A 27,982-nucleotide genomic window follows, 5' to 3' on the forward strand; every position below is an offset into this window, starting at 1 on the left:
CTTTACAGAGAAAATATTTCATTAACTCCACACAGAAAAAAAATTCATGTATAGTATTCTTCTACAAAAAGATCTCAAAAATATATATAATATTGTTTAAAATGAGCATCTTAATATTTCTTCCAGAAATGTATTCCAGTTAGACCTTAATTCTAAAACTGAATTTGGAAAGATTAGCCAACATTCCAGGGATCTTAAGAACTCCCTCCACTCAGAGGGGAGGTAAAAGATCAAAGTAATGATTTTTTAAAATAAAAAAAGGAAATATACGAAGTAAAAAGTTACACAACAGATTTCATTTTGATCTTAGAAAAATAAGGTACAACACGACCAGTCTATGAGAAAAATAGTATTTCTAAAACAAGATTCAGTTACCTTACCAGTCATTTTCCTTGGGATCAACAAAAACTCTTGAAACTGTACAAACCTCTTAGAAATAGGAAGCCATTCTACATGCTAACAGCGTGACTCAATATTCTAGTAACTTAAAAAGCTGTACCACAGTTAAATATTCATTCAATCCTGAGAGTAAAGGAGGATGGCTGGTAAATAGAAAACATTGTTCATGGGGTAGTTCTGGATATAAAATAAGCAGAGAGGAAAACTTTCTCTTATTAATCTTATGTAGAATGTATTACCCTATTTTTAAAAATGACACCATTAAATAGTATGTTTAAAACTGAAATAGGAACCAAGCCAGTAATAATTATAATTCTAAAGTACTGAAGCTTTTTTTTCTTTAAAAAATGTTAATATGGCACACGATGACCAGGGGGAAAAAAGGGAGCGTTTTCCATCAGGGAGAGTTTTACTTACCACTTAAGTTTTCATCCCCATATGCTTTATTATTCAGTACAGTAAAAGAGGTATATTACATCTTAGGACTAAAAAAAAAAACCTGTTGGCTAAGAAGGCATACCAAAACAATCATCTTTTTATTTCCAAATAAGGTATTTTAAGGATATAGTATTCTCTATAATATGGAACATAATACAAATACAGCAAAATAAAAATCCCTGTATTTCTAACCTTCTGCTGGTACTTCCATTTCTGTTCCTTCATTGCCTTCTGAAGAATGATGGCTTCCTAAAAAGAAAATAAGCCACATATAATAAACCAATAAAAACCTACACTCAAAGAAAAGAAACTAGGTAACAATGCAAACCATTTAAAACACGTAATACAACATGTACAAACTGATTCTTTAACTCCTTAGTAGTTATTTCAAACAATGTGATCTAATTCAGAAAACATTTAACACTTATATTTGAAAACTCAAAGAATTATTTTAAAATGTAAAATACATAGTGTAAACCTAAGTAGGTTTGGGGATTTACAGTCAATTATTGTAACTACACAATATAATTACTTGTAGATGTTAGAATTTGAGAGATACAACAATTATGTTTCCAAGTACCATGCTCATCTGCCAATGACACACACACACAAAAAATACAAATCACAGTAAATTCGCTCTTTGCTCAAAGGCTCTATGAAGTCTAGATAAACAAGTTCAGGTTTTGCTGTGAAATGTTTCCTGGTTTCCATTTTTACTATGGTGGAAGCTATGGAAACTCAATCCCCGTTATCTATTCAAAGTTAAACTTAAAGGAAATTTTTAAGTTAAAATTTAAGATACTACCTTTAGTCTCAAAAGCATTTTAATTCAGGTAATATAATCTGCCTGCTTCTAAAAACTGGAACATAAAGCAATGTGTCAGGTTAGGCAGTCACAAGGTAAACAGGCTCATCCTACTAGCGCAGAAGCTTTACTCATGAATAGGAAAATGGTCAACTAGAACATTAGAGAGCCACTTAGAATTAAGTACCCAAACTGCCCCAAAATATTCATCTTCTGTCCTTTAGTATCTCAACAACTAACATGGAAAAGGTTGAAAATCCCTGCCTTTGTGTATAAATATATTACATATGAGTAAAAATATATCCCATGGGGGAAAGAGAAGTGAAATCGAGTTTATTTTGTCAGCCATTGATAACTAATTTCAGAAACTATACTAAACATACAACACTGAGATACAGATTTTAAATATATTTTACCTTGATTTTTAAAAAGCATTGATTACAGTTTCAAAAACTGTCAGTCAGTGTTCAGTGTTTTTGAATTTGAAATGCCATACTAAGGTCAAATATTTTTGGTTTTCGATGTCTAGTTTTATAATGCCATAATTATCTTGGGATTCTCTTCCACTTCATAATATGAAAACTCACCTGAGCTCAAAACACTAGGCAAATCTATAAATCTAGATCTATGAATTATTCTTTAACTCTTTAAATATATCTTCTCAACAGAGACTATTCCCTCTTTTTTTTTTAATCTTCAACATTTGGATTTACGAAGCATTAGGTTCTTTGCTCTAATGTCAAAGAAAACAAAGATGTGAGTGAGGTCAAAGGAATGGGAGGTAATGGAGAAGAGACTAATACTTAAGAAAAGGAAAGACTGGATAAAGAAAAAGAACACTTAAGGTGGTTGTTCCACTCTCACAGTTACTACAAGAGTGGGTGTAAACAACAATTCTTTGTGTCCTTTTTGTTCTTTCAAGATCTGAAATAAGCAATTACATTTACATTAAAAGTAAAGCTAAAGAAAACAAATTTTAAGTGCTCAAAGCCAGGACAGATAGAAACAAAAACCATCACAAATAGCCTATGATCATTAAGTTAGGAACACTATAAAAATTCTCAAAAAAGTATTCAATTAATGAACTCAGGGATTTACAAGTGATATTTTACAATCTTTCAAAAAGCTAAATATCAACATGACCTTATTGCTATTTACATTACCAACTACACAATAAAAACCTTACTTCTGACTATTCTGATATAAGGTATTTATAAATGTGTACTTTACCTTAAATATGAAAGTGTGTCATGTACCCATTTCGAGATTCATTACTAGATTCACAAAAGGGAAAATTGGTTTTGAAAAATTGTTGCTTGTGAAGTTCATTTATGTTAAAAAAAAAAAAAAGGCCAATACATTTTTTCCTTTTCCATTTAGAAAAGTAATTATACAGATATAAATACTAAAACACAGTCTGTCCAATATAAAGAAACATTGACTAAAAACAATATGTGGGAAAATGGAAGTGAAAAGTCATATATACCTTGCAAAGACTTCGAAAGGGGGAGTTTGTCATCAACATCATCAGTTTCAGAAGGGCCTGCTTTGGAATACAAAGATAATACTTCAAAAGCAATCCCAAAAATATATTTTGGGTTACTTTAGTAAAGAAATTTCGGTGAAAGATATGGAATACTGAAGCCTTTTCATGAACAAAAAAGGCAAAATTAAAAAAAAAAAAAGACTGACAAAATGAGTGGCATCAATTTACAGTCTCAGTGAATGAAAAAACTGAGCTCAGATAAATTCATATATAGTCAAAAGAAATTTAAAAAATGATTAGACATGAATTAGATGGGAATGATGTCTAAAATGGTGAATATGGTTTTTTTTAAACAGTAAAAAGGTTCATAAAAGCAAACTGCAACTTCTACATAGTACAGATTACAAGTGCAGGTTTATTTTACAAGGTGTTATTTGTTCCTTCATTGACAAATAGTCACTTAATCTTTTGTCAAATGCAGAATCAACTTGTTATGCCTTAGGGACCTCTAAAATCATGTAATTAAGCTATGAGAAAGCTTGAATCTCCTTTGAAATAGAAACATGACAAACTAACAGTTAATTCAGAATCATCCTTTCCTGCAGATTCGTAAGCACTTTTTAAGAATATAACATGGTTCTCTCTGATTATTACCATATAACATATTTTGGGTTAATTAAACCTTCACAAAATGCTATACAGATTATGGTAACACATTTGAATGAACTATACAAGCATTTTAGTAATGAAATATTTAAAACAGAAAAGTGTTTTCAATAGCTACTTAACATCATCTTGCATGAATATGAATACAATCTCCTAATATTATTTGGAAAATATCCTAAGACCCTTTGATTTGCTAATAATGCATGAGGATTTTCAGAGGCGCAAAACCACACATTTTAAGCAAAGGACATATCATAGAGGAACACAATTTTATAGAAAATACAAAAACTGTATTTGGAATCACAACTAAGAGCAAGACTCTGAATTAAAGAGACCTGAATTTAAATACTAGATTCACTGCTTCCTATTTATGTGATCCTGGGTAAAGATATACAGAAGAAAATTGATTACATGATACCTAAGGGTACTAATTGACTTCTAAATGTTTAACTGTTTTTTTTACAAGCTTAACTATGTGGTATTTTCAATATAGTTCTAAGTTCTTTTTCATGAGGTCCTCTTTACATCAAAGTGTATTTCTTAGGCTTTCATTATATAGGATTTCTACTTTATATAACCTGTTTATTACTAAGTTCTAAATTACATTATGTTTAGGGAACCTTTTAAGGCTGTCTGTGAACAAGTAGAAAGTCAATTTTTGTAAAAGATCTATGATTTGTAAATGAACATTTTTTTGCTGGGTACAGAGTTCTGGATATACTATAGAATTTAAATATTCTATCATTTATTAAGTACTCGATGACCGTAAATCTATAAATATGTCATAATTATGTCCATTCTATATTTCTACTTTTCTTTTGAAGCTATATTTTGAAGGATATAAAATTAATGACTGCTTTATCAACTTAGTAACTCATTACTATATATGTTATATAGTCTTACTATTTATACCTATTATTTTTTCATTTTTTGGTCTCAAATTAATATTGCAAAACTTTAATTTCTTTTAGCATACTGTCACAGATTATTAAAATTTCAAATTATCTATGTTTAATTTTACATGTTTTAGCTACATGTTTTAACAGCACACATTTGGATTTTATTCATCATGTGATAGGCAGCATATTTGACCCTTAGACTCAAATGCTAGTAATGTCTACCAATCATTGTGAAAATCAAATGTTACCAACACTCACATCTGAGCACCACTATCTTACAGAAGAATGCCCTGTATGCAGAGATATGTACAAGCCTATTTGGGAATACTAAAATTTTGGAAGATCATAAAAGTGTTTATGTAGAAGAATGAATAAATGATCATAATGTAACTACCACAATGATAGTCATGTGACAAAACACATACATCTTGAAAACTTATACTGAATGATTGACACACAAGAACACATACATGATAATATACAGTATGATACCATTTGTGTCAATCTTAAAAACTAAGAAAATACTAGATATAAAATTTAAGTGCATAGATACACACAAAGAGACACTTCCATGGAATTATATACAAGTGAAAGTATAAAAGCATTATCAGGAAGGACAACCTTCATTCTGAGAAAATGGTTAACTTGGGAGGAACAGGGAAAAAAGTGTAATCTGGGAGAGCTCAAGAAGGGTATCAGCTACATACTGAACATGTTATGTCATGTGGGAGATGAGGACAACAAAAGATTTCAGGACACCTTGGCAGATGTACAATTTGTAGATTTTAAACATTTGATATTAAAAACCATTTTAGAAATATAGCAATGCAAATAAATGAAGTGCACCAAACGATATGTCTCACAAATTCTGTTTACAAAAGAAGCCTAAAACAAAAGAGTGTATACTGAAGGATTCTGTTTACATGAAATACAAAAACAGACAAAACTAATCTAGGTTGTTACAAGTAGGACAAGGATTGGTTGCCAGGAAAGTAGCCCAAGAGAAGGAGCTTCTATGAGACCGACAGCTAACAACAGACCTTCAAACTGCACAAAGCACAAGTGACAGAAATGAGAGGAGAACTAGATAAACCCACAGAGGCAGCTGGACGCTTCTACACTACTGCAATTTACAGAACAAGTAGACAGAAGTTATTAGTAAGGAGAGGGCAGATTTGTACCACTTTATCAACCAACCTTAACAAAGTTAAATGAAATTACACAAAGAATGCTCTCTAAGCACAAGAAAAATAAACTGAAAATCGTAACAAAAATATCTGAAAAGTCTACAAGTTTTAATTTAGAGAAATTAAAACTACACACTTCTACATAAACCACAGGACAAAGAGGAAAACCACAAGAGAAATTAGAAAATATTTTGACTTGAATGAAAATACACATAAAAGTTTATGAGGTATTGCTAAACTAATGCTTAAGAGTGGGAGTTTATGTCATTAAATGCTTGTACTGGAAAAGATCTCGAATCAATGATTTAAAATTCTATCTTAAAAAAATAAAAACAAAATTCAAGCAAGCAGAAAAAAAGAAACATTAAGAGCAAAAATTGCAAAATAAAAGCTGGATCATTGAGGAAAAATATTTTTTGAGAAAACTATAGAGCTGGACTAATGGTTCTCTACTGGGAATTATATTGTTCCCCAGGGGATACGGCAATATCTAGACACATTATTAATGTTCATAACTATAAAGTTGCTAATGATACCTATCTAGTGGTTAGAGGTCATGGAGTTTACTAAACATCATACAATACATAGCACAGGACAGATATCAACAATTAACTGTTTGATCTAAGTATCTGTATTGTACAGCTTGACAAACCAGAGCCAGACCAAGAAAAAAAGGAAAGACACAAATTACAAAACTGGAAATGAGGGATCACGATAAACCATTACAAACATTAAAATAAAGAAAGCTTAAAGACAAAATACACAAATTCCTTAAAAGATACAATGTGCTGAGTCAATCAAGAAGAAATACATAAACTGAACAGTCTTGTAATTCTTAAAAGAACTTTAAGAATTAACCAAGTAGGGCCCTGGTGGGAATGGCCCTGTTGGTGGAGGATCCTCCTGTGACTTAAGGGTCGCAGGTTCAATTCCCGGCCAGGGCACACAGGTTGCAGGTTAGATAAGGACAGGCAACATGGCAGCTGATTGATATTTCTGTTTCTGTTTCTGTTTCTGTTTCTCTCTCTCTCTCTGTCCCTCGCTCCCCCGTTCTCTAAAAGCAATTAAAAAATGTCCTCAGGTGAGGATGAAAAATAAAAATAGGGAGGGAGGAGGGGGGGGGCAGGGGAAAGTGGTGGTGGGAAGGTGGAGACAAATGTATTTTAACAAAAATTAAAATTTTTAAAAAATTTAAAATTAAAATTAAAATTAACCAAGTAGGGTTTATCCCAGGAATACCTGCCTGATTCAACATTTGAAAATTAATGTCAACAACCATTTGAACATTCTAAACAAGAAAAAACATGTAATCACCTCAATAGCTGCAAAGAAAACCTTTTACAAACATCCAACACCATAAAACTCTTCACAAACTGACACAAATCAACAAAAAAGCCACAGCTATCACACTGATTTTCTTCTAAAACTGTGAACAAAGTAGAATTGTCTGTTCTCACTACTCCAATTCAACATAACATTAGTTGGATCCCAGGCAGTACAACACAAGAAGAAAAAAAGAAAGAAAGAAGGGAAGGAAGGAAAGAACGGAGAGAGGGACGGAGGGAGGGAGGAAAGAAGGAAGGAAGGAAAGAAAATAATAACAATGTCTACCTAGAAAAGCCAAAAGATTTTACCAAGAAGTTGCTAGAACTAGTAAGTGAATTTTTAGGTCACAAGATACAAGATCAGCATGTAACAATCTATTGTAGTTAGCAATAAATAGTTGGAAACTGAAATGTAAAAGAACAGTACCACTTATTAACACTAACAAACATTAACTACTTAGACATAAATCTTACAAAGTATGACCAAGACATCTATACTGAAAACAATGCACTGATGAAAGAAATCAAGAAGAGCTAAACAGATAAGATATATATGTCATGCTCATGAATTAGATCCCATATTAAGATATTCAACCCATTAGTCTATAGATTCAGCACAACTGTCATTAAAGTCCCCAAAGGATTTTTTAACCTATCAGCAAGCTGATTTTTAAAATTAATATGAAAAGTTAAGGAGCTAAAATAGGCTAAATAATTTTGAAAAGGAACAATTTTGAAGGACTCTCACAATATGACTTCAAGACAATGTAATTTTGGCAAAAAGATAGACATAGAGGTCAATGTAACAGAATATACTCAAGAAACTGACAGAGATGAAAAGGCAATGCAATGGAAAAAGAGCAGCCTTTTCAACAGAGGATGCTGGGAAAAATGTGTAAGTTTCAACTCATTATCTTGCACTCTGGAAAACCGAGGTCTAAAATGATCACAGTCCTATGTGTAAAACTATAAAAATTTTTATGAAATATAAGAAAAATCTCTGTAATATTGGGTCAGGCTAAGATTTCTTAGCTATGATATTTCAGCACAATCCATACAAGGGAAAAAATGCATAAATTTGCAAATCATACCACAAAGGACTTTCACTCAGAATACATAAGGAACTGTCAAAATTCAATGATTAAGAAGACTATCCAAACTGCATGGGATGTGTCTATCAGCTTGCTAGATTAAAACAAACAAACAAACAAAAACTGTCTAGCTCCCACCTTCTTCAACTGCATTTAAGGTATCATATCAGACCCAGCTGGTGTGGCTCAATGGATTGTGCACCATCCTGAGAACCAAAGCATCACCAGTGTGATTCCCATTCAGGGCACATGCCTGGGTTGCTGCCAGGCTCCCAGTAGGGGGCCATGCGAGAGGCAACCACGCACTGGCACTGACAACCACGCACTGACGTTTCTTTCCCTCTTTCTCTCTCCCTTCCCTTCTCTCTAAAAATAAATAAAATCTTTAAAAAAAAGATATTATCATTTTAGACAATCTTTCCCCTTTCATAACATCTGAGTTCCAACTCTTATTACTCAACCATCACCTTAAAATCACTCATGCTCCCAATTTCAAAAGGGGACCAGAAAAAAAAGCTTCTACAATCATGGTCGACATAAAAGAAATGTTAAAAAGACAATACTGAAAACAAAGGTAAATTATTTTAAAAATTAATCTGTTGGAAAAAAGAGAATATTAAACAGTATGTAATAAATGTATGCATGTTTTTAAGGTACTGACAACTGCTATGGAGACTAAATATTTTCCAAATTTTTAACTTTTTAATTAAAAAGAATCAGATTTATCTTGAGTTTTTAGCCATGCAATTCTTAACATCAAAACCAATAAAACTGTTCAAAACTGAAAGATAAAAATCATGAAATTCACTATGAAAAGTTTAATATATAGATACAGATATTCATTCACATAATTACAAACCAGAATAAATTCATAACACTTCTATAATATTCCAGAACTGATAATGGCTAAGCTCTTTAAATGAACTAAACCTATTATGCAAATGCATATTAAAACCAAAATGAGTTATCATAAGACACTCACTAAAATGGCTAAAATGAATTAAGACGGACTATGTAAGTGTTGACATGGATGTGAAGCAACTAGAACTATTGTATACTGCTGAAGGAAATATAAAATAGTACATGCACTGTGCAAAGCAGTTTGGCAGTTTCTTAAAAAGCTGAATACCTACCATATGTCCCAGATATTCCATTTCTAGGAATCTACTCAAGAGAAATGAAGGCATATTTCCACAAAAAAATTTACACACAAAAGGTGACAGCAGCTTTATTTTCTAATAGCCCAAACTGGAAACAACCAAACGTCCATCAGTAAACAAAGGACAAATAAATTGCAGTATAGCCATACAATAGAATAATACTCAGAAATAAAATGAAATCAGCTACTGAAATATGCAACACCATGGGTGAGTTTCAAAACAATTATATGGAATGAAGGAATTCACAGCACTGCCCCCCAAGAAAAACAGTACATACTTGGTGATGATTCCATTTATATAAATTTCTAAAAAATGGGAACTAATCTAAAATGATAGAAAACACATCAGTGGTTGCTTGGGGAGAGCAGTGAATTGACAAAGGGACACAAGGAAACTTGGAGGTTACAGACATTTCATTATCTTGATTGCAGTGAAGATGGTATGATCAGAATATAGAAAAAACTAATCAGATTTTACTCTTTAAATGTTTTGATGTACTTGATACATGCATAAAAATTAAACTTACTATTAAATCTAGAAAACTTTCTTCTAAACTAAAATCCATAAGGCTTAAAAGCAAAATTCATTATAAAATTATAACCTTTAATTCCTCATAAATGAAGCAAAAAGCTATGTACAGTAACTAAAACTTATTCCTCTTACCTTTTATATATTTTTAAGGTAACAATAATGTTTACAGATATTTTTGTTGCACAAATAGAACTATTAAAGTTTCAACACCTGAGCTGAATAGCTCAGTTGGTTAGAGCATCCACCCAATACACCAAGGTGCCCTGGTCAGAGCACGTACAAGAAACCAATAAATGCATAAATAAGTGGAACAACAAATAAATATTTCTCCCTCTCCCTCCCTCTCTCTAAAAGCAATTTTTTAAAAAAATTTTAAAGAAAGAACTATTAAAGTTTCAGAAGGTAATTCATGCCTTGCAAATATCAGAAACTGGAACTGAATTCTAAATTGTGCCACTTTTGCTTTACCTTTCAAGGATACTAATGGCTATTTTATGTTTCCCCTGTAATTGTTTAAGTTTATTATATTGCCTTATTTTTTTAATCCATTTTATTCTAATGACTTATTCTAGTATATTACAAGTACACATGTCAATCAAGGAACAATAAATAAAAGGTATTTAAAGAACTCAGACAATGATAAATTTAAATTTTCACCACTAATAACTTTTGGAAAGAAAAACTGTATTAGATAGGATTACCTTGAATGTTATATTGATAGTAATCAGGATCTTCTGATTCTTCCTTTACTGTCACAGCTGCCATTTCCAAGGAAATACCTGTAAAAAAACAAGTGAAATGATACGATTATACTTCAGTGCATTCAGTTAACTGGTATAGGGAAATCTCTTCTGCCCGCCTGATAATACAGTGTAATGCATACATATTTTAAAGACTTTGAAAGGACAAAAGAACACTCGACAGCAGGGTGGGGAGTAGTGAGGAACGGTGCGGGGAATGACCTAAAATCCAACCTAGAAAAGGTTTTAACTACTATTAATATTCTGGGCTTATTTGCTGCTAATTTTTTTCTCTGACAGTTCTTATCTTTGGAATTAAAGAAAATTAGTCACACTCTGTATTCACTCACTATTAAAAATACTTTCACTAGCCACTGAAAAGTACTTGTAAGCATCAGTTTTCATGACAGTATTTCAGAGCAAAGATGGCATAATTTTTGCCCATTTTAATAATGAGATGTACTGAATTTTTTCTAAGAAATTCCTTTGTTAACAAGGGTACAAAAGCAATTTTTTGCATAATCCTTTGCCCACAATCAGAGCTGATAATTTGAGGTGGACTTTTGTAGCCAGATACAAAAGACCTCATGTTATAGAATTCCACATATAGAAAGGTCAAAATTAGGGAAAAGAAATCTTTGTTATTAAAACTGAAATAATGGCAATTATACCTCAATAAAGCTGAAGAAATAATAAAATCAAATGCACAAAACTCTGGTTAAAAAAACACTCAAGCAAGTGGCTGACTTTGGGAGAAGAGCAATGAGAGGGGGCAGGAGAGGGCCTTCTTAGCATGTCACTAATGTTCAGTATCCTGAAGTGAGTGTTAGGTTACAGAGGTGTGTTTCCTTTTTATTTATACTTTATACATTTCATTTAAAAGTTTTAAGAAAGATTCTCAACAAATTCTTTAATAAATTCTTATTAAAGATATAGTCCCCATATACTGGGTGGGGTAAAAGTAGGTATACATTTGTTCATATGGAAAATAATACAGTAATTAATATATAATAACACAAGAATAAATGTGTACTCAAGTGTAAACCTACTTTTGCCTCAACTCTGTGTTGTTAAAAAATAGAGTGAAGCCCTGGCCAGGTGACTCAGTTGGCTGGAGTGTCATCTGGTACACCAAAAGGTTGCAGAGTGGAGAACTAGTCAGGTAACATACCTAAATTGTGGGATTACGGGTTCAATCCCCAGTCCAGGTAAGTACGGGAGGCAACCAATCAATTTTTCTATTTCTCTCTCCCTCTTTCCATCCCTCCCTCCCCCTCTCAAATCAATAAACATATCCTCAGATGAGAACGTTTTTAACAAAGGGTGAAAAAGGTAAAGGGATTAAGAGGTATAAATTGGTGGTTGCTAAATGGTCACAGGGATGTAAAGTACAGCATAGGGAACATAGTAATATTGTTAATAACTAGATATGGTGTTAGGGGGGTACTACACTTATTTATGGGGGGGGGAACCATTTCATAAGTTATATAAGTATCTAACCACTAGGCAATATATCTGAAAATAAGATAATGTTAAATGTTAACTGCACCTGAAAATTTTTAATAATTTAAATAAATAAATAAATAAATATCCCTTGCTGGGCAGACTAATGGGGCTCAACCGTAGGGACTTTCAAAAAAAAAAAAAAGTTGATTTCCTCGTATGATTGCAATAGATAATGCTCTCAAATAGCTTTAAGAAATAAACAACAAGCTGATGAGATATGAATAGAATCTAATAATTTTTTTAAAAAAGAACAACAAACTAGTGTCCGTACACATTTCAGACTAAGATATTCAAACACAATCACACCAGTCCTGTTAGGAACTTAATATTGAAGTGGTGTTATGTGATTTGAAAAGAATATTTTCAACTAAAGAATTAGCTTTCACCTAGGCTGGTGTGGCTCAGTGGATTCAGTGCCCACCTGAAAACCAAAAGCTTGCTGGCTCAATTTCCAGTCAGGGCACAGGCCTGGGTGGGCCAGGTCCCCAGGTGGGGGTGTACAATGTTTGTCTCCCTCTTTTTCCTTCTCTTCCCCTCTCTCGAAAAATAAATAAAAATCTTAAAAAGAACTTTCAAACAGAGAGTTAGCTTAATGTGCTAAAGGATATTCATCTCTAAAGCAACCAGCAAAGAAAGGGTTACTCTATGGGCTGCAAATTACCACTGGGAAACCGCTTGGCTGCCACACTGTGGTGAGGGGATGTGCCCGGAAGCCCTGGGATTCTGCAGGCTGTCTCTACTACATCCAGTTTGTCAGTAAAAGTTAAGAGAAAATCAAAGCAAACAAAAAAGGCAGATCCACTGGGAATTCAGACCCTTCAGGAACAAAGGTCTGAGTCACCTCAAGCAGTTAAAGAACTTTACCAGCTAAAGTCCTGGCTAAAAGCAAAGGAAACACAATAAAATGGGTAACGAATTAAGGAAGGTATGAATTCTTGTGACAAGCTGCAGAAATATGGGCACTGTGCAGAGTTTATTCCTTGTTATGATTATGTTTTTGTGAATGTAATATATTGGAATATATTAACTGTTCTCCCTCATCCTTCACATTATTGTTTTACAAAAGTACTGTTGGCATTTCCTTCACTATTTAGCTCTTAGATAATAGTCAAATAGGTTAGGAGTGAATTTGAGGAGTAATTAATACAGCTCATGACTGGAAAGTAAGTCAATCTCCCAGAGATGAGTACAATGACTACTGGAACATTGCATCTCACTTGGGGGAGAGGGCAAAAATGAATTACTTTGTAAAATGGAAAGCTGTTTCCAATTAGATGGGAACATCTCTTTGTTATATGTAAGTTAAACTATGTGGAAAAGCATGTGTATGAATGTTGAGTAGCCAAAGGGTAGCCTGCGCAGTCATTAAGCTGTTGTCCTGGTTCCAGGCCTACCCTCTTAGACTCTGCTGAAGCAAACCAATTGGCTCCTTGAGAGTTTCTGCCACAAATGAACACAGCAGGGAGACCAGAAGAGAGAAAGGCGACCTGCATCTGCCTTTGTAGATTCTTGTCAAGAGTCACTCACTGCTTTGTACACTATTTCAACCTAGTGAAAGCAGACCCGTCCAATCGCTGGACCCACTTAAAATTTTTCCAACAGTACCAGAACCACTTTCAACATGTCCCCTCAGACACCAGTACCATCCAAATAATCTCCCACAGTAGAAGTTTTAAGGGTAGTACCCAATTCCTTGAGTTGTTTCTTATATGACACCTAGGTACTCTTTTTTTTTTTTTTTTAACAAAGTTGGTAGCTATAACTAGCTAATCTTTCCATTAAATTTTCTTTCAGCCCTGGCTGGTGTGGCTCAGCAGACTGAGCACTGGCCTCTGAACCGAAAGATTCCCGGTTTGGTTCACAGTCAGGGCACATGCCTGGGTTGTGAGCAGGGTCCCTGGTTGCAAGCCTGCAAGAGGCAACCAACTGATGTTTCTCTCCCACTCTATCTCCCTATAAATAAAGTCTTTAAAAAAAATGGTTTTTTCTCCATTCAAATAACTGGCATGGCGTTTTCCTCCTGACTGGACCATGATGGTTATGCCCAAGAAATATAAAAATATAATAAATTAAAATGAAAATATTAAAAGAAATTGCAGGATAAATTAAGAATGTCAAGATACAAAGTGTAAAGCAGGGAAAAAGAAGCTTCTATGATAGTGATGCATACTATATTCAGACATAAAGATAATTAAAGAATTCAATAAAATGATTTTTCTCAATTCAGGATGTTTATTTTTGGATGAAAACTATGCCAGAGATAAGTATATAAATAAAGGGGAGAAAATTTATGAAATGGTTTTGGCACAATCAAATACAAATGAAACAGAAAATTAAGATTTCCTGTGGTATTTAAAAAAAGAAAAAAAAAACTTCTGAAAAAGTGTAATAGATTCAAATACTTTTTCCCAGAAAGGACAGTTCAACACTGCATTTCTTGCAGATTTCCCAAAAAACTAACAAATCTGTAACATCCACAAAAGTTCTCATTCATTCACACATGGTTATTTAACCAGCCCTTTCCCTAACAATTCATTCCAAATGCCAATACATGGCACCAAGCAAGGGAGGCAGCTGCATCAGGGAGGTCCCACCGCCTGGAGCAGGGTGGCCGAATATGAGGTGTTGGAGACTGAGGGGGCAAGCATGAGTGGTTCCAGCCCAATAAGGAGTGTCAGAGTTTAAGCCAGATAAGGAGTGGCAATGAGACATACGTTGACCAATGGAATATGGGTTAAATGAACATACAGAAAATATTTGGTTACTATGATTCTCATTGTGACAGAATGGAATTACTGGGCTGGCCAAAAGTTAGTTTGTTTTTCTTCCATAAGATGACTCTAGTAGTGCTTATTATATTTTGATGCACACCCACGTTTTTGTGCACTTTATACTCCAGATTATTATACCCATGGATAATGCACATTTTTATTTTTCCCTCAAATATTAGGGCATTATACTTGGTAAAATACGGCAGTTGTCTTTAACTTCATTCCAAATGATTTTGTTGGACTGTATTGGAACAGCTGTCCCATCAGCATGCATTTTTAAAACACATCAAAATTGAGGAATTTTTGTGTAGCCATTTTAATACTGAAGATGAAAAAAATAAGCGACATTTTTGGCATATTATGCTTTATTATTTCAAGAAGGGTAAAAACGCAACTGAAATGCAGAAAAGATTTGTGCAGCGTATGGAGAAGGTGCTGTGACTGAATGTTTCAAAAGTGGTTTGCAAAATATCATGCTGGAGGTTCTTCATTGGATGATACTCCATAGTCAGGTGGACCAGCTGAAGCTGACAGTGATCCAATCAAAACATTAATTGATGACAATCAGTGTTATACCACACAGGAGAAAGCCAACATACTCAAGATATCCAAATCAATAAAGTTACTGGTAAAATGAAAAAATATGTCTTTTATTTTTACGGAGCAAACACCACGAACTTTATGACCAACCCAGTATATAGGAAAGGGAAAGAAAAGTGCCTTGGGTGTTAAAAGAGGAACTGAAGATATAGGAATGAAAAAAATGTAGATGTAAATATATGTATGTATGTATATGTAAACACATACATTCCCTAGCTTTGCCTTGTCCACTTAGAAGTGACATCCCAGCTGCAACAGCACATGTAACACCAAGATACTGATTTTCTAAAAATCTTTTTAAAGATTTTATTTACTTACTTACAGAGAGAGGGCAAAGGAAGGAGAGAGAGGGAAAGAAACATTGATGTGAGAGAGAAACATCAATCGGTTGCCCCTCAGACGCGCCCTGACCTGGGACCAAACCTGCAACCCAGGCATGTGCCCTGAGCGGGAATCACACTGGCAGCCTTTCGCTTCTGCGGACCACCACCCAAACTGCAGAGCCACTCAGGCCAGGGCCACACCAATTTCTTACTACCCCTCTCCTCAAAAAGAACCAGGGCTTCTTAGTGGTACAGATGATTCTAAGGAATAGAGAAAGAATAAGATAAAACCTGACTATCCTATTTTGCAAGAAAGTAAATATAAAAAGTACTTTTCAAATGATGGTGATACATCCAAATGACACAAGTACCAGGAAAGGATACAGAGGACATCCTAAAGTGGCCGTCAATGGCCAAAGCAAGGACTATTTACAAATCAAAATAAATAAATAAATAAAAATAATAATAATAATGGATTGTAATGCACTGAGTAAAACAGAAATACATGGGTGTACTCTAATAAAAATGATTAATTTTAATTGAAAGGTTGATGAGGAGTGGTGTATATTTCCACGGTCTCAGAGAAACTCACATGAATATATTTATTACGGAGGAAAACAATAAATTAACAGTAGATAAGCCAAGAAAAACTAACTCTAATCACATAAATATCATTAAAAGGGATAAACAGATATCCACTGCCACCTGATTTCATTAAAAAGCACAGATGTCTTCTGTGATTTTTGCAAACAAAATGCATCACATGAATCTAATCATGAGGAAATAGAATTTTCTTCAGAAGTGTCAAGGTCATAAGAAAGACTAAGAAACTATTCTAGATTAAAGCCATTAAAAGAAAAATTGCCAAAACTTGAAAAGGGTTTGAAAATTAGGTAAGAGTAACTTATTCTCTTTATTTTCATAATTGTATTGTTTGTATATCCTTGTTTGTAAGAGTTACACTACAGTAGTTAAAGGAATTAGCACTTCACGTTGGCAACTTGCTGTCAAATGGAATAGGAAAAAAGTTCCTAATGTTACACATGCAGGTTTTTTATCAGTTTGCCATATTTTCAAAATTTAACATTTTAAAATAAAAAAAATTTGCCCTGCCTGGTGTGGCTCAGTGGGTTGAGCACCAGCCTGTGAACCAAAGAGTTACCGGTTCGATTCCCAGTCAGGGCACATGCCTGGGCTGCAGAGGAGGTCTCCAGTAGGGGGTGTACAAGAGGCAACCACACATTGATGTTTCCCTCTCTCCCTCCTTTCCCCTGTCTAAAAATAAATAAATAAATATTTAAAATAAAAATTTTTTACTATTACATGATTCATCTCTTTCACATACAACTTTTATCCAAGTAACAAGTAGTCTGTCTTACACATACCTACGTATCAGTAATACAGATTTATCTTACTATGTTTAATACCAACATGAAATTCCACTGATGGAGCTATAGGTTAATTGCCATTTTTGCAAGGAAGCAACAGGTCAAAGAACATGAGCATCTTAAAATGGTTTTTTAAAACGTCCAACTATCATCCATAAGATAGCAACAATTTTTATGTAAATCAAGAATTTCTGTATCTGCTGTTTCTTCATACCCTTTACTGAAAGTGAGTATGAGCAAAATTTAATTTTTGCCAATCTGCTGGGTGCCAAACTTTATCTTCTCAGATTTTAATTTACATTTCATTAACCAGAATGAGCATTTCTCCTTTCTTCATCTTCAGTCATTTATATTTTGGATTATCTCTTTGTTAAGTCAAATAAAACAATCCTTTGTCATTTGTTTTACAAATAGTCATTTCCTACCTTACATGTCTCCTTTAACACATTTTGGCTGATTCTGCCATACTAAATTTTTAACATTTTCATTAGTCAAATTTATTGCTTAGAAAGTATTCAAAGGATTTTTTTCAAGTGCTTTTATCTAAATTTTTATTACATCTGGAATTTTTAACACTTATTGAGGTAAAAATCAGATTATAAATGTTTTGTTTTCAGTAGCTGTCCAGTTGATTCTCTTTGTATTCTATAAATGTAGTATCACCTGTAAAAGTTACTGGTGCCCTCCACTTTCTACTTACTTATACCTCGTATTTGTATTGGTTTGTACATCTAAAGCACTGGTAAGAAAACTGGTAAAAACGTGCTTCTTTCTTGTAAGGAGTGCTTCTAGTAGTACGCTATTAAATATAATGATGAGTTGACATCTACAATCATATATGATATTCCAACCAATCATGTTAAGAATTTCTGCTGCCTTTCCATAAACTACCCAGATGATATTTTGTCTATTAGTTCAATAATGTAAGAAAATGAATTAACGAGATTTTCTAAAATTATCCTTGTATTCCTAGATGAACCCTAAACCTGAAATTCACTGCATCTAAGATAATTTTTTAACTAATTTCAGAGCACAGTAAAAGCCCTACAAAGACATGCTATACACAACAGTGAGGACTCAGATATAATACAATTATCAACTGGCTCTCATCCTCTGCAAGAGGTCAAACCAGAGATGTCACTATTTTGCAATGACATGAAAATGCATTTTACATAATGGAAATGTTTGGACCCCACCTATGGCCTATGTTCAGGTTACACAGTTTAGATATTCCTCTGATAAGAAAATAGTGTAGCCTTGGCTGGTGTGGCTCAGTCAACTGAGAGTCAGCCGGCGAACCAAAGGGTGGCCGGTTCCATTCACTGTCAGGGCACATGCCCGGGTTGCAAGTCAAGTCCCCAGCTAGGGGAGTGCAAGAGGCAACCAACTGATGTTTCTCTCCCAGTCTTTCTCCCTCCCTTTCCTTCTCTGTGAAAATAAATCAAATCTTTAAAAAAAAAAAAAGGAAATACTGTAAATATCCATTTTTCTTTGCCAATCAGAGGCTAATAAAACATATGCAATGACTTTTTAAAGTTATACATTACTTTTAAAAGATGATGTTGCTTTCATTCTGAGTTTTATCACAGAACCTGTATTACAAAAAAATTGTAACAAAATTGCAATCAAGTCATGAAGATCTGTGTCCACTATAAATAAGCAAAAATACTCGTGTCCATAGAAATGGAACATGTCAAGAAAGCAAACATTAAGTTTCCAGATCATACTCAGATCTGACAGAAACTAAACAGCAAGAACAATTTTAACTATACAGTAAAAGTAAAGAGTGTAGCCCAGACCAACGTAGCTCAGTTGGCTGGACACTGTTTAGCAAAGCCAAGGGTCACCAGTTCAACTCCTGCTCAGGGCACACGCCTGTGGTTGAGGCAGCCGATAGATGGTCCTCTCACACATCAATGTTTCTCTCTCCCTCTTCCTCCCTCCCTTCCCTATAAATAAAACCTTTAAAAAAGAAAAATAATTAAAAGAAGGTAAATAGAATAATAATGATATCCTTGCCCTAGCCAGTGTGGCTCAGTTGACTGGGAGCGTTGACTCATACACCAAAATGCTGAGGGTTCAATTCCTAGACAGGGCGCGAACAGGCCGCAACTAATCGATGTTTCTCTTTCTCTCCCTACCCCTGCCTCCGGCTTCCTTTCCCTCTAAAATCAATAAACATTAAAAACATAATAATGATATCTTCATTCTCAGTATGTTAACAGGAAACAAAACCAAACTTTAAAACTACATAAAATGCAATGTGGTACATGGGGTACTGGATAAAAAATAAGTATTATAGTTCAAGGGAATAGAAATGAAGTAAACTTGGCCATATGACTTTTGACAAAGGTGCTAAGGCAATCCAATGAAGAAAGGATATCTTCAATAAATGGTACTGGGACAACATTATGCCCACAAGGAAAATGATGAATTTAGACCCTTACTGACCACATGCACAAAAATTAATTTAAAATGGATCTTAGGCCTAAACCTAAACATAAGAGCTAAAACTATAAGACTCAAGAATAAACTGTAAAAATCTTTACAACTCAGGTGGGCAAAATTTTTCTAATGTAACACCAGAAGCACAAGCAATTAAAAAAAAGAAAAAAAAAAACACCCTTGGTAAATTGGGTTGTATCCAAATAAAACTTTTTAGGCTTCAAAACAAACCATTAAAAAGTGAAGGAAAAAATCCCTGACCGATGTGGCTCAGCAGGTGGAACGTCATCCCACAAAACGAAAGATTACCAGTTCAATTCCCAGCCAAGGCACGTGCCTGGGTTGCTGGTTCAGCCCCCAGTCCGGACACGTACAAGAAGAAACCAATCAATGTTTCTCTCTCACATTGATATACTCTCTCTTTCTCCCTCCCTTCCTGTCTAAAATAAACAAAATCTTTTTTAAAAAAATTTGGGGTGGGGGGGTAAAAGAGAACTAAATGGTAAGGGAAAAAATAAATAAAAAAATTTTAATGAAGAAAAAGAAAGCCACAGACTAGAATATATTTATGAAATCTTATTTCTGATAGTAGACTTGTATGCAGAATATATAAAGAACTCATATAACTAAAAAAAAAACCCCAAACCATCCGTTTTAAAACTGTGCAAAAAATTTAAATAAACTTTTTTTAAAAAGATTTTATTTATTTTTAGAGAGATGAGAAAGGAGGGAGAAAGAGAGAGAGAACTGTCGATATGTGAGAGTTACATCATCCAGTTGCCTCTCACATGCCCCCAGCCAAGGACCTGGCCCACAACCCAGGAATGTGCCCTGACAGGGAACTGAATCAGAACCTTTCAGTTTGCAGGCCAATGCTCAGTCCACTGAGCCACACCCACCACGCTAAACAGACATTTCATTAAAAGTGATATAAGAATGGCTAATGAACATATGAAAATAAGCTCAAAATCGTTAGGAAAATGAAATTAAAACCACAATCATATGACATTTCTGGACACAGTAAAAAGATCAGTGATGGCCAGGTGTTAGGGGAGACATGAAAAGGGTGAGCACAGAGAATTTTTAGTACAGTGAAGCTACTCTGTATCCTACTATCATAGTGGATACATGCCATTACACATTTTTTTAAATCCAAAGAATGTGTAAGACTGAACCCTAACATAAACTATGGACTTTGAGGGATCATGATGTGTCAAGGTAGGTTCATCAATATGAACAAGTGGATGCAGGGGAGGCTGTGCATGTGTAGAGGTAGAAAGTGTATGGGAACATTCTGTACTTCCTGTCCAATTTTGCTAAAACTGCCACAAAAATATCTATTTAAAAGCAAATAAGGAAAAAAAGGAAAGAAAAGAAACACCCACTAAGACAGTTATAATCAAAAAAGACAGATAATAAGTGCTGACCAAGACACAGAGAAACTGAAAATCTCACACACTGCTGCTAAGACATAAAATGGTGCAGCAACTTGGGAAAAGTCTAACAGTAGCTCAAGTTAAGCACAGAATTTCCATAGAAGTAGCAATTCATTCTTAGGTATCCACCTAAAAGAAACAAACACATATTTCCACACAAAGACAAATTATGTGGATGTTCATAGCAGTGGTATTCAAAACAACCAAAAAGTGGAAACCACTTAGATGTCCACCGAACAGTACATGGATAAAGAAAAGGTAGTATATTCATACAATGGAATAACATCCAGGTATGAACTACTTAAGTACACTATAATATCTTTTGAAGATGAGTCTCAAAACATGATGCAAAGTAAAAGAAACAAAATGTAAAACATTAAGTGCTGTTTGATTCCCCTTGTATTAAATGTCTATTAAACCCAAATCAGTGGTGGGTACAGGGAGTAACTCAAAATGGGAACTAGGTTTCTAGTTGGGGTGATGGAAATATTCTAAAATTAGACTGTGGTGACCACTGCGAAATTGTGTATACCTACTAAACATCGTTGAATTATACACTTAAGATAGGTAAATTCTGTGGCATATAAATTATATCTCAATAAAGCTACCCAAAAAAATCTGTATGAAATAACATTATAAACATAACATTTAAAAATAAGGAACCAGGAATCAAATAGCAAAAAAAGCTCAGAGTTAAAAACAGTTTCCTTGGAGAGTAGAAAATGGGAGTATACAAAGGGAAAAGGAGACTAAGAGTATTATATTGATTTTTATAAAAAGCACTATAGAACTAGCTGGCATTTTACATTATTGCTGTATAACTGGAAAAAAAAACCTATTAAAAACTTTTGTCTACAAATGTGTAATTAGCAACAAACTTCTAGCTACCATTTATCAAACAAATTACTGTCTTTTGAGGTTTCATATCATATGCTACCAAATATGTCACCATTGAAATAAATTTGTATTTTTCATCAAAACACTAAGTAATGAGTCAAAATATAACCTACTAAAAAGTCTTCCTTACTTACATTTCATAATTGATTCTAAAAGTACTAGTACTTACCAGAATCTTCTGTGGGTTCAGTTTTCACTTTGATGGGGCCACAGCTGAAAGAAAAAAGGAAGGTCTGCATTGGCGAGAGCCATTCACACAGTATTCAAATGTACTGGATCTCAATATAAAATCATTCATCTGATCAAGCTGAATGCAAACTGACTCAACTTTAAAATTTACAGTTTATTTCTTGCATACATATGATTTGTCAACTGAATTTAGTACTTTAATTCTAATTGAACTTTCTTGGGGTGGGGGTACTATTAACAAAATAATATAGCACAGCAAATTAACTTCCAAATTCCACTTTACTTCTAAGGCCTTTCTCTCTACAATCTGATCATCAATCACATCAGCTTCACCCATGAACTACTTTCATTTAGAACTAGTAAGTCAAAAACTGCATCTTCACAGGATCCCCGAATGATTCAATTGCATATTAAACTACAAAATGTGTGACACAAGCCTTTTTAATGTTCTGATAACTCAATCTAAAAACTAAAACTTGGTAAAGTGAGCAAGTTAATTAGTACTAATGAAATTTTTTTACCTTCCACCTGGAGATAGCATTGACCTTTCAGTATCTGTTACCATCACACGACCACCTATATGTACAAAAAAAAAAATAATAATAATAATAGATTTAAGTTCTTACAACACTTCAAATATGACTAATGCTTCCAAAGGTCCTAAATATAGAATGTACTGGGAGAGGGGGAGTTCACAGCTCTGGGTCACACTAACATTAGTTTATAAAAGTATCCTTTTCTCTCCCTTATGAGGAAGATAGACAATCATCTAACTGTTTTCATCCCTTCACCCACAGCACCCTCCCTTTAATGAAAAAGCTCTTATTTTTATTAGTGAAACAAATACAGCAATATTTCTTGCATACATATGCAAGCTATTATTACTAGCTATTACTCTAGTAACATAGAGTAAGGCTCTACTGGTGCATAAACAATAAAGACTGCTGTTAAGAGTGGATCTAGCTCTACAGAACTGAAAAAGAGGGACTGCTGACAGGTACACGGTTTCGTCTTAGGGTGATGCAAATGCTCTGAAATAATGTAGCAGTGAGAGTTGTATATCTTGTGAATATACTAAAACCCAATGAATTGCACACTTTATCATCATGAAATTTTATGTAAGGAAGGGAGAAAGGAAGGGAGGAAGGGAGGGACAAAGAAGCTGCCCTCACCAAATGCTGATGAAGACGTAGTCTCATACACTGCTAGTGGGAATGGAACAATCATGTAAAAAAAACAGTCCAGCAGTTTCTTAAAGTTAAATGTATAGCTACCATACGATCTAATCATTCCAACTTTACATATTTACTGAAGAAAATGAAAATATATGTCCACATGAAGACTTGCACTCAAATATTCATAGTACTTTCTTTATAATAGCCAAGTAATGAAAAACCAAATGTTCATGGACAGGTAAATGACTACACAAATTGCAGTGTATCAATACAATGGAATACAACTCAGCAATTTAGAAAAATGGACCACTGATACATGGAACAACATGAATTAGTCTCCAAATAGGAAGACAAACAAAAAAGTACATACTATATGACTCCATTTATAAAATAATCTGCCATGGCTGGTATGGCTCAGTGGACTGCATGCCGGCCTATAAGCCAAAGGGTCACCAGTTCAATTCCCAGTCAGGACACATGCTTGGGTTGTAGGCCAAGTCTCCAGTAGGGGGCTCACAAGAGGCAACCACACATTGATGTTTTTCTCTCTCTCTTTTTCTCCCTCCCTTCCCCTGTCTAAAAATAAACAAATAAATTTTTTAAAAAATAAAACTTAAAATAATCTAGAAAATGCAAACAAATCTAGAGTGACAGCAAGATCGGTGGTTGCCTGGGGAAGAGGGCTGCAAGAACCAGAAGGAGGATCACCCAGGGGTGTGAGGAAACTCTGGAGTAAAAGATATACTCACTATCTTGATTGTAATGATGGTTTCTCAGTGTCAAAACTTATCAAATTGTACACTTTAAATGTGTGTAGTTTATTGGATGTAAACTGTATCTCAATAAAGCTGCTAAAAAGTTTTTAAAAGCAGAAAATATAATCCCATCACAATCACAAACATTTCAGTTACTTTAAGAGCTGGTATGGCAAAGAAGCTGAGTAATATAAACCCCCCTAACTCAGACCACCCATTACAAAACAACCCTATAGAAGTATTCATTAGCTCTGACTGCTACGGCTCAGTGGGTTGGGTGTCATCCCACAAACCACAAGGTCTCCAAAAGGTCTCCGGGTTTGATTCCTGTTCAGAGCACAGGCCTGGGTTGCAGGCCAGGTTCCCAGTTGGGGCATACAAGAGGCAACTGATCCATGTTTCTCTCCTCTTTCTCCCTCCCTTCCCCTCTTCTCTAAAAAATAAACTAAATCTTTTAAAAAAAACTCAAAAATTTCATTGATTAAAGACCAGGCCCCAACATTTCAAAGCAAGTTTTTAAAACACAAGATTTCACAAAATACAAATAGCAGACTAAGTATAATCTAGAAAACTTTAAGGGAAAAAAAAAATAGTGACCACAAAAAAAGTCTGAATTTTAATTTAAACTTGACAAAGAAATCTTTCTCAGTCTTTAAAAAGGACATACATAGAAAAACAACAGCTACATCATAATGGTGAAAGCCTGGATGCCTTCCAGCTAACATCTTGGAGAAGGTGAAATGTTGTATTGGATGTTCTAGCCCAAGCAACGAAATTAAGAAGTAAAAAGCATTCATTTTGAAAAAAAGTTGGTGGGGGGGGGTAGGCAGAGACAAATGTATAAAGGAAAAAAAAAAGAAAAAAGATAAACTGTCTTGATTGACACACAATATAATTCACCATGTAGAAAGCCCAGAAATAAACAAGGTCAATGAAAGTTTAACAAAGATGACAAAGCAATTCTGGAAGAAAGAATAGTCTATTCCACAAATTCTGCTGCCACAAATGGAATATGAATTTATACCCTTACCATGTACCAAAATTATCTCAAAATTGAAACTAGATCTAAATGTGAGAACTAAAGCTATAAATCTTAATAGAAGAAAACAAGAAATCTTCATGACCTTGGGGTTAGGCAACAGTTTCCTAGAGAACGACATCAAAAACATAAATAATAAAAAGTAAAATGAACTTCACAAAAAGTAAAAATTTTTGTTCCTCTAAGAACATTATGAAGCAAAGTGAAAAGGCAATGTGTGGAACTAGAGAAAATATTTATAGGTAGAATATATAAAGAACTCTTACAACTCAATACTAAAAATACAAATAACCCAATTAAAACATGGGGAAAGTGCCCTGACTGGTGTGGCTCAGTGGACTGAGTGCTGGCCTGTGAGGAAAAGGTCACTACTTTGATTCCATGTCAGGGCACATGTCTGGGTTGTGGACCAGGTCACCAGCTGGGGTCATGTGAGAGGCAACCAATCAATGTATCTCTCACACACTGAAGTTTCTCTCCCTCTCTTACTCCCTTCCTTCCCCTCTCACTAAAAATAAAAAAAGAAATATCTTTAAAAATCTTTAAAAAAAAAAAAAAAAAAACCAACAAAAAACCATGGGGAACAGATCTGAACAGACATTTCTCCAGACTATACATTGAATGGCCAATGAGCACATGAAAAGATACTCAACTTTAGTCATTAGGGGATACACAAACCGAAACCACAATGAAACACCATTTCACCCTCATTAGGATGGCAAAAACCACAGAGATGTGGAAAAATCTGAACTCTCAAGCGATGCGAGTTAAGAACATAAAATGATACAGCAATTTTGGAAAACAGTTTGGCAGTTTCCTAGTAGAATGAAAACTTGCACTATGACTCAGCATTTCTACTCCTAGGTATAAATATCCAAGAGAAATTCAAGTACATATAAAAACTTATTTAATTACGTTCATAGTATTACTGTTAATAATAGGCAAGTAAGAACTATCTAAATTGTCTATCAACTGATGAATGGATAAATGGGTGGTATATACACACAATGGAACACTTAATATTTGGTAATAAAAAGGAAAAAACTAATGATATGCCCAACAATCTAGATCAGGGGTGTCCAACCTTTTCATGTCTCTGCGCCACTCTGGAAGAGTTGTCTTGGGTCACACATTAAATACACAAACACTAACAAAAACAAAAATATCTCATAATGTTTTAAGTAAATTTACAGTTTTGTGTTAGGCCACATTCATAGCCATCCTGAGCTGCAGGTTGTCTCAAATGAATTACACTGAGTGAAAAAAAGCTAATTTCAAGGCCCTGGCCAGTAGCTCAGTTGGTTAGAGTGTCGTCCCAATGTGACAAGGTTGTAAGCATACATACCGAATATTTCATTTATATAACATTCATGAAATAACAGATGGGGATGATGAAAATATTCTAAAATTAGACTGTGGCAATGGTTATAAAAGTCCATTTTAAAATTTTTCAATTGTACATTTTCCAAAAAATCACTGAATTATATATTTACAACTAGTGAATTTTATGGCATATCATTTATACCTCAATAAAGCTTCTAAAAAATAATTTTTTCATCATGGTGAGAACAAAATAAAGGTTATTTAACAGAAAACAAGTTTGGGTGTGTATACATTATTGTCTTTTCATCCTTACATTGGTTAAGAGGTTGCCAATGACAATAGCTATTTACTTTCAAAAGTCTCAAATAAACCTGGCATCAAGGAATACCAGTCTTCTAAATATCAATTTTCCCATCAAATGGAATGGGCTTGACTTCCCAGAAGAAAATCCTGTTCCAACTCCTCCCCATTTCTTTAAGGGCCCATCTTATACCCTCTTCCTCATGAAAGCCTTCCTGGGCTAGGAAAGAATCCTTCCTCCAACAAACTTCTGCAGTACTTTCTCTAACCTCTCCTGCGGCATGTTCTTGCTGTGGTGACTTCATGGATTTTTTTCTTTTCCATTAGACTACCAGCACTGAAAAAAGCTTTAATGCTTATATACCGTCATATATCCCCTCGTGACCCAATCGTGCACTTAGTAATTCCGTGCCTACTCAATAAACATTAAATAAATTAAATTATATCATATTGCAAGCAAAAAACTTTGAATACACAGCATAAGACAAGTAGCAGAGCTGAAAACGAGTCTACTTTTTCAGCTCAAAGATTTTTCATTGGTTTATATAAATATCATAACATACCACTTCAAAATGTCTTACATCATACCCTCAAAGAAAGTAAAAGAGAAATCATTATAATGTATTAAATTTGGCACTAGGAACCCAACCAGCTATCATGTAAGCAAAGTGATCACTTACCTAGGTGCTTCTTTGGCTCTAGGAAAGGTCTGCATTAAAACAAACAAACAAACAAAAATATATATATATATGAATACACAAACCAAAATTACTGTAGAAGATAAATTTAAATTACTTCTACAGTAAGCATGAACTTTTAAAATATATTAAAATAAGCTGAATATTCAATTTTATATAAACAAACTGTTGATGGTCAAGGGAGAAAAGTACTTTACCTCTTAATGATAAATGAAATCCCTGCTTTGTTCTCCAAAATCCATTTCAGAGTTGCAAGATCATAGTTCTCAGGGTGTTTAAAGGCAACTCCCTCTGGAAGCCCCTGTACTACCACAGCCGACTGATCTCGCAGCATCTTCTCATATGGAACAGGCACCACTGTTGATTTTCCTAAAGCTTTCCCTGGGGTGAGAGACAGTGATGAGGTGAGG

General features: G+C 34.2%; 1 protein-coding gene across 6 annotated transcripts in view; it reads right to left on the reverse strand.

Moving 5' to 3' along the window:
• The window catches only part of GTF2I (general transcription factor IIi), a 112,877-nt gene that overhangs the window by 51,351 nt on the left and 33,544 nt on the right, over nucleotides 1-27,982 (reverse strand). For 2 of the 6 annotated variants that reach the window (XM_054589709.1, XM_054589705.1), the window contains exons 5-11: nucleotides 27,770-27,953; nucleotides 27,555-27,583; nucleotides 22,804-22,858; nucleotides 22,263-22,306; nucleotides 10,689-10,766; nucleotides 3,129-3,185; nucleotides 1,030-1,086 (exon numbers count right to left, since the gene is read on the reverse strand). In XM_054589709.1, the coding sequence (XP_054445684.1) occupies nucleotides 1,030-1,086; nucleotides 3,129-3,185; nucleotides 10,689-10,766; nucleotides 22,263-22,306; nucleotides 22,804-22,858; nucleotides 27,555-27,583; nucleotides 27,770-27,953 (504 nt within the window). Of the gene's footprint in view, nucleotides 1-1,029; nucleotides 1,087-3,128; nucleotides 3,189-10,688; nucleotides 10,767-22,262; nucleotides 22,307-22,803; nucleotides 22,859-27,554; nucleotides 27,584-27,769; nucleotides 27,954-27,982 lie in introns of all 6 variants that reach the window. The other 4 variants (XM_054589707.1, XM_054589704.1, XM_054589710.1 and 1 more) reach the window with 2 other exon arrangements.

The sequence above is a fragment of the Pteronotus mesoamericanus genome, unplaced genomic scaffold (genome assembly GCF_021234165.1).
Source record: "Pteronotus mesoamericanus isolate MK-2021 breed Mesoamerican mustached bat unplaced genomic scaffold, CSHL_Meso_final scaffold_167, whole genome shotgun sequence".
Taxonomy (NCBI): Eukaryota; Metazoa; Chordata; class Mammalia; order Chiroptera; family Mormoopidae; genus Pteronotus; species Pteronotus mesoamericanus.